Genomic DNA, 12,499 nt, shown 5'->3' on the forward strand with positions numbered 1-12,499 from the left:
ACAAACTGGGAGATGCTTTATCTTGTTTGCAATGACCACAAATAGTTGCGTTGACAAATGGAACTGCATAGTCCTGTTGATGTAGAATGCCAAAGCTCTTCTAACATCTAGGACAGGGATCAGCAACCTTTGGCACGCAGCACGCCAGGGTAAGCACCCGCCAGGACACGGCAGGTAAACAAGCCCGGCTGGTTTGTTTACCTGCCACGTCCACAGGTTCGGCCGACCGCAGCTCCCACTGGCTGCGTTTCACCGCTCTAGGCCAATGGAGGCTGCGGGAAGGGGCGCAAGCCGAGGGATGTGCTGGCCACCGCTTCCCGCCGCCCCCATTGGCCTGGAGCGGCGAACTGCGGCCAGTGGGAGCCGCAATCGGCTGAACCTGCCGATGCGGCAGGTAAACAAACCGGCCCGGCAGGGTGCTTACCCTGGTGGGCCGCGGGCCAAAAGTTGCCGACCCCTGTGCTAGATACTAAAAAAGTCACCTTCAGTGATAGGTGAAGCAAGGATCACATTTCTAGAGGCTCTGACAAAGGGCAATTAGCCTGGACAAAAACTAAATTCAAGTCCCAGAGGGGAATGGGCTCCTTTATTTAAGGATACAACCTTTCCAGGCTCTTCAAAAACCTGATTGTCGTATCATTAGAAAATATAGAATGGTTGTCCGTATGAGAATGAAAATCTTATATTCCTGCCAAATGGACCTTGATAGAGATAACTGTCTAGAATCCTGGGAAACTGGCATGGTGTCCCCAAGCAACCTATCAAAATGCCGGTTTAGGGCATCTAGATGGAGCATGCATTGATGCAGAAGGAGGAGGTGGTCTGCATCTATAACCTCTATTTTTCCTTCTTTGCAGATCCTGACAAGAAGCAGAGGCAGAGTAACAATGGGTCAGCTGCTGACAAAAATGTTTCCTGGACGGGGCAGGAGTATACAACCCCAAAGATGTTCAAGTTGCCCTAGAATCCTTAAAGCCATGGAGATTAGAGTCTGTTTGCTCTGTAAAATGTGAATACCTTTCAAAAAGCAACTCCTGCAATATTTGTTGGACCTCTTGCAGAAGCCACAAGGTCTTCAGCCAAGAGCTCTTGCATATGGACCCATGGTCCCAGAAGTCATGTCCATTGAGTCGAGTGCAGCCTGCAGTGAAGTTCTCAATACAGATTTCCCCTCATCAACTGAAGTGGAGAACTCCTGTCTAGCATCCCCTGGCAACATGTCCCTATACTTTAACCAGGAGTCCCAAACATTACAATCATAAAATACCCAAAGAGCTTGTTGGATGGCAATTCTGAGTTGCAACGCCCCAGTAGAATAAACTTTTCTATCACAAAAATTTAGGTTTTTTGCATCCTTTGATTTGGGGATTTCCATCAGATATACAAACACCCAGGAGGGAACATAATATTTACGGTCAGCCCTTTTTGAGGTGGCAGAAAGGAATCTGAGAGACTTAATGCGCTACTTAATTACATCATTAATAGGCAAGGCCCACCCAATGAGGCCCTCTGGTGGACAAAATATCAGTAAGGCAGCAGGAGGACTCAACCTTCTCTCCACCTGGATCCCTAAACTTGAAGCTACCCTTTTCAGTAGGTCTTGTTGAACCTTATAATCAGCCGAGGGGCAAGAGGGTGGGGTGAGATGCCTTCTGAGGAAACATTCTTGTCGGAGAAAAGGAGGATGAAGAAGCCAGCATAGCCTGAGGGTGCTCTTCCTCCACTAGCTGTCCAGCAGGATCCTTTTGAACTGCCTCTTGCTGCTCAGAACTGGCAGCACCTGGTGCATAAATTTCCCATGCGTCCCAAAGGACACAGAGCAGTAACACCTCATGTATGATCTAGAAACCGGGGGGAATCCCCACAGATTCCAAAAGGGCCACTGGACTGATGATGGGCCTCAAAGACTCCCTAATCACATAGAATCATAGGACTGGAAGGGATCTCGAGAGGTCTTCTAGTGTAGTCCCCTACACTAAAGACAGAACTAAATATTATCTGAACCATCCCTGACAGGTGTTTGTCTAACCTACTATTCAAAATCTCTAATGATAGAGATTCCACAACCTCCCTAGGCAATTTAGTCCAGTGCTTAATTACCCTGATAGGAAGCTTTTCCTAAATTCCAGCCTAAACTGCCCTTGCTGCAATTTAAGCCCATTGCTTCTTCTCCTATCCTCAGAAGTTAACGAGAACAATTTTTCATCCTCCTCCTTGTAATAATCTTTTATGTTCTTGAAATCTGTTATCCCCCCCCACACACACACACACTTCTCTTCTCCAGACTAAACATACCCAATTTTTCAGTCTTCCCTCACAGGTCAGGAATTCTAGACCTTTAATCATTTTTATTGATCTTCTTTGGACTTCCTCCAATTTGTCCACATCTTTCCTAAAATGTGACAACCAGAACTGGACACAATACTCCAGTTGAGGCCTAATCAGTGTGGAGTAAAGCAGAATAATTACTTCTCGTGTCTTGCTTACAACACTCCTGCTAATACATGCCAGAATGATGTTTGCTATTTTTGCAACAGTGTTACACAGTTGACTAATATTCAGTTTGTGATCCACTATGGCCCCCAGATCCCTCTCCACAGTAATCCTTCTTAGGCAGTCATTTCCCATTTTGTGGGTGCGCAACTGATTGTTCCTTCCTAATTGGAATACTTTGTATTTGTCCTAACTGAATTTCATTCTCTTTACTTCGGACCATTTTTCGAGTTTCTCCAGATCATTTTGAATTTTAATCCTATCCTCCAAAGCACTTGCAACCCCTCCCAGCTTGGTATCGCCTGCAAACTTTATAAGTGTACTCTCTATGCCATTACCTAAATGACCGATGAAGATATTGAACAGAACCAGACCTAGAACTGATCCCTGCAGGACCCCACTTGCTATGCCCTTCCTGCTTGACTGTGAACCACTGGTAACTACTTTCTGGGACCGGTTTACCAACCAGTTATGTACCCACCATATAGTAATTTCCTAGTTTGTTTATGAGGTCACAAGAGACAGTATAAAAAGCCTTACTAAAGTCAAGACATACCACAACTACCCCTTCCCCCTATCCAAAGGCTTGTTCCTCTGTCAAAGTAAGCTATTAGGTTGGTTTGCCATGATTTGTTCTTCACAAATCCATGCTGACTGTTACGTATCACCTTATTATCTTCTAGATGTTTGCAAATTTATTATTTGCTCCATTATCTTTCCAGTTACTGAAGTTAAACTGACTGGCCTGTAATTCCCCAGGTTGCCTTTACTACCCTTTTTATGAACTGGCAGTATATTCACCCTTGTCTAGTCCTCTGGAATATCACCCATCTTCCATGACTTTTCGAAAATAAACACTAATGGCTCAGATATCTCCTCAGTCAGCTCCTTGAGTATTTTAGGATGTATTTCATCAGGCTCTGGTGACTTGACATTTAAGTTGTCTAAATAATTTTTAACTTGTTCTTTCCTTATTTTAGCCTCTTATCCTACCTCATTTTCATTGGTATTCATTACGTTAGATGTCCAATTGGTACTAAACTTTTTGGTGAAAACAGAAACAAAAAAGTCATTTAGTACTTCTGTCATGTCCATGTTTTCTGTTATTGTTTCCCCCTACACACACACACACACACACACACACACACACACACGCACACACGTGTCATTGAGTAATGGGCCTACCCTGCCCTTGGTCTTCCTCTTGCTTCTAATGTATGTGTAGAATGTTTTCTTGTTACACTTTATGTCTCTAACTATTTTAATCTCGTTGAATCTCATACCCAATCCTATTCCACCTGAAGGAGCCTGAGGCAAACCAGGGTAGTAATGCCTCTGTGTAGAGAAGTAAGTCTGGCTCTGGGGCCAGGAAATGTAGGAGCAAATTCCCAATTCAGAGTAGGACAAATCCCGCTCTGTTGACCAAGGGAGGGCTGCTCTTGACGATGCCAGATATCAGTGCCAAGTTGGTGAAGAGTGTAGAGCAGCCAACACAGCAGGCTTCCTCTTCAATAGTACCTACAGATGTGAAGTCTGAGGCAACGGAGGTTGCTGCCATACCAAGTGTGGCATCAATGATACTGGCACCCCACTGTCTGCTACCCAGAGCACGGTTTCCTGTGCTACCAGGGATAGCGGTACAGGTAGGCTCAGCAGATCTCTCACTGCCAGAAGTGCCTACACCGCTGTCAGTACTGAGATGGTCTTTGGATGCTGACGTATCGCATGTGTAGAAGGTGCCCCTTCAAGGCCTGGTCTCTACAGTACCTGCCTCAGGGCCAGAGTCAATGGTGCCAGTTTCTGTGCTACCAGTGAAGAGGAGCACTTGGGTTTTGGCTGCATTCTACTCTTACCCCCATGATTAGAGAATTTTGGTGCCAGTGACCTGCCTCTCTGTCTGTTGGGAGGTCTTATGCCACTTCATAATAATATATACTATTTTAACCATATTTTTATATTATGTATGTATGTATGAATAAAGCACCAATAACATTAAGCACAAATATTGTAACAGTGATATAGCCTAAACTGGCTTATACCACAATCCTGCTCACTTCTGTTAAGTATCCTATAGCACCTTGCATTTGCTGAAGTAAGCATTTGGTATAAGCAGATAGGAAACTTGCCATAATCAATATACATTCATTTTATGTCTTAGCACTAGTTAGAGAGTACCTTCACAGGCCAGTTCCTGAAATGCAAGTATCCAAAACAAAGATAAGAAAGGAACAGAACAAGTTAGGGAAATGGGACAAATGGGTTGGATTTTAGTGACGTGTAAAAAGATGTGTAACCTATAAAATCATCATACTATTGAAATGTGTAATTTTGGGAGCACATCTTCAATGTAACATGAACAAAACATTGATGCAAGAGATGGCTTCCTGGAGATTGGTATCAGACAGAACCTTTTTCCTGTGCAATATTATTATTGGTTTAGAGCAGCAATTCTCAAACTGTGGGTCGAGACTCCAAAGTGGGCCGCGACCCCATTTTAATGGGGTCACCAGGGCCAGCATTAGACTTGCTGGAACCCCTGGCTGAAGCCTCAGCTCCACCCCAAACCGGGGTGGCGGGGCTCGGGCTCTGGCCCCCTTACCCCGACCTGGGGTGGCGGGGCTTAGGCTCTGCCCCCACCCAGGGTCATATAGTAACTTGGTTGTCAGAAGGGGGTCGCAGTGCAATGAAGTTTGAGAACCCCCAGTTTAGAGTAATAAACCTGACACTGGTTGTATGTCCTCTTGAATATATGTCATAATGAACCAAAGTTCAGTCAAAAAACTAACTACACAATTTATCAACAGCACTATATATAGAATGAAAGGTTTGACTATAAAGTTTAATGCAACATTGACAAATGCAACTTACTGTGCTTTTGTTTTTCAATGTCATTACAGCCTCCTGGACCTATTTGACATCATAGTTGAATTTCAATCTACTTTAAATCCCTGAAATGGTTTGTAACCCAGTTATAGTACCCAAGAGACCTCTTTTTAACCTATATTCGAATAGAGACAATGAGATGAGACAGAGACGATTGAATGAAATTATCTTGCTGTCGGCCCCAGACCTGAATTTTCAAGGATATTAGCAGAGCTCTACACCTGACAGCCCTTACCTTTGGAATTCTCTCCCTTTATGACACCAGATTTGGAGATGCACAGGATATGAGATTACATAATTTGATTTAGCATTTAGGACATTCTTTTTATGAAGGCAGCATTGCTTAAGGATACCTACATAGTTTATAGATTATATTGATTTTTTTACAACTATTTTTTTCATTTACAGGAGCACAAAAAGATGTTAACACACATTTTCTTTATTTGTGTGTTTTCATAACTCAAAATCATTCAAATCAATTATAATTCAGTTTGCCCAAAATAGTTAAAAACACTTCATCAAACCAAAGATAGTTTCAACAATAACAAAGAATACTTTTGCCAAAATTAGCGTCATTTGAAAATAATGCTCATGGATAAGATGCTCTTTGATTGGCTGACATATGCAACAGGTCTACTTTCTGAGCCATCAAATATCACTCAATGTTCCCTACATCCATCTGGCAAAGTGATTAAATCTACATTATCCATTTAACATAACAGAAATCAATCAACAGACTGGAACACTGTCACAAGTCCAGAGTTTCCTCCTCTAAGAATAATCACCACTGCTTTGTATTATATAGGAGAAGGAAATAGCCAGCCTGTAACATTTTCTCCAGTGATATGCTCTCGTAATTTGGCCATATTAGAGTGGAGTGAACTAAATTAAAAGTCTTTGTGGTTTCTTTAAAAGCTCTCAACACCTTCAGTTCATCTTATGTGACTACAGCCTTATTTATACTACTGTTGAAACATAAGCAAAAATTATGTTTAAACATAGTTAACGTAAAAGTATGCTACAGACTACAACTGAAAAGCTTTTATTTTAAAATTCTGTTGCAAGAAAAAAACCTATACGCTGGTCAGGGAAACCACAAGAATCCTGCCAATCACCACCACACTTAAATACATTGCATACCTGCTTCAAGTAAAGAGAATGATTAGCTAAAGACACTTTGCTGGCCAATATAATTTTTAACCTACATTTAAAATTTAAAATTCTGCAGAATAAAAAAGGAATCATTTGTTGCTCAAAGGTCTTCATTGATTTCTGTGTGGGCAGCATCTGAACTGCAGCATAAAATATTACATTTAAGTTAGTTCATTTGGCTTTATCCATAACAATAACTTGGGCATTTAAAATGCTATCATTGTATAAAAACTTTTAACATTTTATTAGTCACAATTAGCTTGCAGAAGTTATATATAATTAACCTCCTGTAAGACAAGAATTCACAGTGATGTTACCTCACCCTTTGTAACTCCCACTTTTCTATAAGATGGTCCACTTCACCGCCAAGAACTACAGTGTTACTGTCATCCAAAAGCAGGAATCCATTTTTCACTTCAACAATTCCTGACAGCTTAATTTTTGTTCCAGGTGGAGTGTTCAAGCTAAAAACAGAAACAAACAAACAAAATCTCAAACATTATATATAGAGACTCTACCAGACAAAAACCCACCATGGGTTATTAAATAGCAGTACATTTAAATAAAGTGAAGCAATGTTGACAGAAAATTAGCTATAAATAGGTTTTCTAATATAAAAACAAATATTCGGTTACTTTTTTAATAATAATATGTCTGAACAAACCTATTTATGGAACCAAAGTTAATACTTTGCAAGTATAAAACACCTGAAACATTCTTGGAGTGGGTTGGTGGGATTAATTGCTTTTTGTGCTAAATGTTTGATTTGACTGAAACAAACAATACATAGGAAAAACTATGATATCAAATTACTAAGATAAACAGCTACAAAATCACTCTTGCAATGTATTAAATAATAATAAATACAATAAATAAAACACAGCATTAGGATTGCATTTTTTCTTAATGCTGCTGGCGAGAGCAAATGCCTGACAGGTATTTGAAAGGCGGTCCATGAGTTCTTGTAATAGATCTTCATTGTGGGCTATGAGGGCAGCAGCATCAGCTAATCACTCACTCACTCACTCATGCCCGTCACCCCAGTCGGGGTATGGGCCGCCAACCACAGATCTCCAGAGTCCTTTATCCTGGGCCATTTGCTCTAGCTGGTTCCAGGTATAGCCCATTTTTTTGCTAATAGAAGTCCCTTTTTGACTTTGGTCTTTGACTTAAGTCAGGACAGGTTGAAGAGTTTCCCATCTGATCTTGTGGCGATACACTCCATTTTTCATGTACTTAATCACACAGTTCAAGAGTACTGAGAAGAAGATTCCAAAGAGCATAGGGGCAAGAACACATCCTTGCTTCACTCTGCTTTTCATCTCAAGAGCTGTCCGAAGTGGACCCGTCAAACTGGACGGTTGCTCTCATGTTGTTGTGGAATGAACGTATAAGACTTAACAGGGTTGGTGGACATCCTATCTTTTCTAGTATTGCAAATAGATCTCCTATGCTGTCTGTGTCGAATGCTTTTGTTAGGTTCACGAAGGCGATGTACAATGGTCAGTTTTGCTCTCTGCACTTTTCTTGGAGTTGACACAGAGAAAATATCATGTCTGCAGTTGATCTTCCAGCTCTGAATCTGCACTGTGATTCAGGGTAGACACGATTCACCAGCTGTTGTAAGCACACTAAGATGGCTTTCATGAAAGCTCTTCCTGCTTCGCTTAGTAGTGAGATACCGCTGTAGTTGTTGCAGTCGCCCTTTTCGCCTTTATTTTTTTACAAAATGATGATGTTTGCGTCGCGCATCTCTTGTGGTGCCTCACCCTCTTTCCAGGACTTAAGTAGTATCTGATAAAGATATGGTAATAGGCTGTCTTTCCCGCACTTGAGGTTTCTGCTGGGATGGCATCTTTTCCAGGAGCCTTGCCAATTGATAGAAAATCAATGGCCTTGCTTACCTCTTCTATAGTGGGCTCCACATCTAGCTCTGGCATGACCTGTAGAGTTGGTATTTGGTCCAGTGATTTGCTGGTGATGTTTCTTTCTTATGCTTATAGCTCTAAATAATGTTCAACCCAATGAGTTAACTGCTTACTTTTATCTGTAATAATTTCACTGTGTGATTTGAGAAGGGCAACCTTGTTGACAGTGGGACTTTGAGCTTTCCTCAGGCCATCATAAATGACTTTGAGGTTTCCTATGTCTGAGGCTGTCTGTATCTCTTCACAGAACTTGATCCAGTTATGATTTAAACAGAGTCTGCTTGCTCGCTGTATCTCGGTTTTTGCATGTCGAAGTCTCACTTTGGTGCACTCTGTTGGCTTTTTGTTGTGTTCCAGATAGGCTGTGTTCTTAATGTTGATGAGAGGTAATAGTTCCGCTTCATTTTCTTCAAACCAATCCTTTTTTGATGGTCTCTTTCCCCCTAAATGTGGCTAAAGCTGTTTCATGGATTGTTGTTCTTAAATCTTCCCCAAATTCCTCTGCTTTCTCTGGTAATGACTTCCCATGCATGCTAAGTTCACAAACTTCTGGCATTTCCTCTGGTTTTTGGTGTTAATAGCATCGATTTTGGGCTTGCTCCTAGGTTTTGTTCTATGTAGTTTCTTGGCTGTAATCTTCACTGCTAATAATCAAGGAGTGTTCAGTGTCACACTCAGCGCTGTGGAATATGCGAGTGTTCTGCTCTAAGGGTAGGTCTTTCCTCCTGACGATAAAAAGGTCTAATTGGTGCCAGTGGCCTAATCGTGGCGGCCAGCACATCCCTCGGCCCGCGCCGCTTCCAGCGGCTCCCATTGGCCTGAAGCAGCAAACCGCAACCAGTGGGAGCCACCATCACCCGGACCTGCGGACATGGCAGGTAAACAAACTTGCCCGGCCCGCCAGGGGCTTTCCCTACACAAGCGGCATCCCAAGTTTGGGAAACACTGGCCTAGGCAATCTGGCCATGAGTTGTTGTCTGCACCGACTCTTGCATTAAAGTCACCAAGGAGGAAAAGTTGCTCAGCTGATGGTATTATTTTGACGACTTGATACAAAGAGTTGTAAAATGTATCCTCCTCCTCCAGGCTAGATTTGACTGCTGGAGCACAGGCACAAACGATGTTCACAGAGCCAATGGTCGTCTGAAGTTTAAGTGAGATGATACGCTTTGACTTCTCAATGGGTGTTTCTAGGAGCTTTACCCTCTTGTTTCTCACAGCAAAACCAACATCATGCAGACGATTTTCTTGGCTGCTGTTATCTTGCCAAAAGAAGGTGTAATTGGTCTCTTAGACAGAACCAGCATCTGCAAGTCTTGTTTCCTGAAGTGCTGCAATGTCAACATTGAGTTTGTACAGCTCACGGTGTACCAAAGCTGACTTCCGTATGCTGCTTGTGTATTGTAGGTCGTCATCATCTGTCAATCCCAGACACATGTCCTGACATTCCAGCTACCAAGCCGGAAAGTTCTTGGTTTCTTATTTTTCCCAGGTGCAAGGTTTCCGTCTGCCATTCAACTTTTGGATCTAGTCCCACGCACCCAATGAGGCGGGCAGACAGTGGCGGGTCAGCACTCAATTGTCTGGGGGCTGCCCAGCTTTGTGGCAGGCGGTGGCTGACCAGTGGAATGCAGTGACTCCTCCCACCATCGAAGGTGACCCGTGGCGCTCTCCTCTACGCCAATCAATTGAGAGCTAATAACCTGCAACTGCCACCTTCTGTGTTGTGTCCATGTTACCAGCAAGGATGGAATGTCCCCTCCATGTGATGTGGCTGCAATAGCCTGGGTAGCTGATATGGAGGCACTGCTTTGTCCATATGTCAGCGTCCCTCTCTTCACTTCACTGGTTTGGACCAAAGGAAGGACGGGAGTCGATACATTTGGAACCAGTTACGCTGCAGAAGTTGCCAGAGCAAAGCAGATCTTCCATCTGTCTGCCTTTCGGGGCTCCACTCCTAGATTGGTTATCAGCCACAGCTGAAGGACCCAATCTGTCCTGTGTGGATGTCCTTGGCAAAAACACTGAGTGAATTTGCTCATCCGCCTCTTGATGGCATTTCCTCCATTAAGGGTTCCACTACCCCCCTCAGGCGCTCATCAGTCCAAAGCTGTTGGTGCTTCCTGAAGTTTCTGGGTTAATTAATCACCGCCCAGCACTTAGTGTTGACCAATACAGATTATACCGCTTATGGTCATAGCGGTAGCAGGTTTTCAATCCTGACCTGGCCTATCAACTACTCAGATTCAAATTCAAGTTCTAGAATTCTTAGAGTTAAGACTTGTAGTTTATAAAGCATTCCTTAGGTTACATTTATAATCCATAACAGCATTCCTATTCCAAACGCAATTATGTGTAACAAATCTAGCCTAAATCTAACCTCTACTATAGGAGCAACTCTGCCATGCTCCCTCATCAAAAGTCTGCCTCTCATCCATAAGGCACTTTGCCAGCAGGTTTCTCCAGGACAGCCAGTGCTACTTACACACAGATGTATTGCAGTGCACAAGCTAAGCTACCTTTCTTTGTAAAGCCAGCAGCATAATTAAATTGATTGGAATCATGCAATTTTGACTACTAAAGCTGTTTCCACTAGTAGTAAGGCAAACCATGAGTAATCTAAGTTGTTTTGTGTACAAAAAGACAAGACAAAAATAGGAGAAAGTGGAACAGGCAGAGAAAGCAATAAAGAGAAAAAGATGCTAACAAATGAGCATCGAGCAGAGAGAATGGCAGTTCCATATTCTATACATTAAGAACTACATGGGTCACTAAAGTTTAGAAGTTTGAGCTACCAATATTGTCTACTGGTAGATGAGCAAGTGAAATAGTGAAATAATGTTTTAACCTATATTAAACCACAGAGGATTAGTAGTCTAAAAGTCAATCTTGAAATAACTAGACTTTTAGAAGCCAAGGTTTAAATCTCAACGGGGCTGACTTAGGGTATGTCTATTGTGACAGACCCAGGCCAGTGGGGTACAGGAGTCTGGTAGAGGGCAAATATACTGGTCACTGGATGAGTAGTTTTCTGTTCCCTGGATGACCAGAGCAGAGGCTGCACTAGAGTAATCAGGAACCTGCTAGAACCAGTTAAGGCAGGCAGGCTAAATAGTACACCTGGAGCCAATTAAGCAGCAGCTGCTAGAATCAATTAAGGCAGGCTAATCAGGGCACCTGGGTTTTAAAAAGGAGCTCACTTCAGTTTGTGGTGCGCGTGTGAGGAGCTGGGAGCAAGAGGCGCAAGGAGCTGAGAGTGAGAGAGTGTGCTGCTGGAGGACTGAGGAGCACAAGCGTTATCAGACACCAGGAGGAAGGTCCTGTGATGAGAATAAGGAAGGTGTTTGGGGGAGGCCATGGGGAAGTAGCCCAGGGAGTTGTAGCTGTCATGCAACTGTTACAGGAGGCACTATAGACAGCTGCAGTCCACTGGGCCCTGGGCTGGAACCCGGAGTAGAGGGTGGGCCCGGGTTCCCCCCAAACCTCCCAATTGACCTGGACTGTGGGTTCTTCCAGAGGGGAAGGTCTCTGAGCTGTTCCCCAACCCACATGGTGAATCTCTGAGGCAAGAAAATCTGCCAATAAGCGCAGAACCCACCAAGATAGAGGAGGAACTTTGTCACACTATACAGAAAAGAAAAACCCACAGTTGGCCTGTGCCAGCCAACTCAGGCTTACAGGGCTGTTTCATTGTTGTATAGACTTCTGGGCTTGGGCTAGAGCCCAAGCTCTGGGACCCTGCAACCACACAGGGTCCTAGAGCGCAGGCTGGAGCCCAAACCCAGAAGTCTACACAAGCAGTGAAATAGCCCCGCAACCCCGAGTCGACTGGCACGGGCTAGCTGCAGGTGTGTTTTTGTTTTTGCTGTGCAAACATAACCTCAGCCACTCATCATCTAAGGGAAATAAATTGAAGTATACCTAGTGTACTATATAGGGTGGCAGGGATCTTTCAAGAGACCTTAAAAATAAAGGTCTTGTCTGTTACTTGCCTCCTTGTGTCCTTAGCAAAAAGTTACCCTAATCTAGGCACTGTACTGGCT

General features: G+C 43.2%; 1 protein-coding gene across 2 annotated transcripts in view; it reads right to left on the reverse strand.

The window, feature by feature from the left end:
* Nucleotides 1-12,499, reverse strand: part of TDRD3 (tudor domain containing 3) — a 285,859-nt gene that overhangs the window by 116,560 nt on the left and 156,800 nt on the right. For both annotated transcript variants that reach the window (XM_034758382.1, XM_034758383.1), the window contains one exon: nt 6,851-6,992. In XM_034758382.1, the coding sequence (XP_034614273.1) occupies nt 6,851-6,992 (142 nt within the window). The remainder of the gene's footprint in view (nt 1-6,850; nt 6,993-12,499) is intronic.

This window comes from Trachemys scripta, chromosome 1 (genome assembly GCF_013100865.1).
Source record: "Trachemys scripta elegans isolate TJP31775 chromosome 1, CAS_Tse_1.0, whole genome shotgun sequence".
In the NCBI taxonomy this organism is placed as follows: Eukaryota; Metazoa; Chordata; order Testudines; family Emydidae; genus Trachemys; species Trachemys scripta.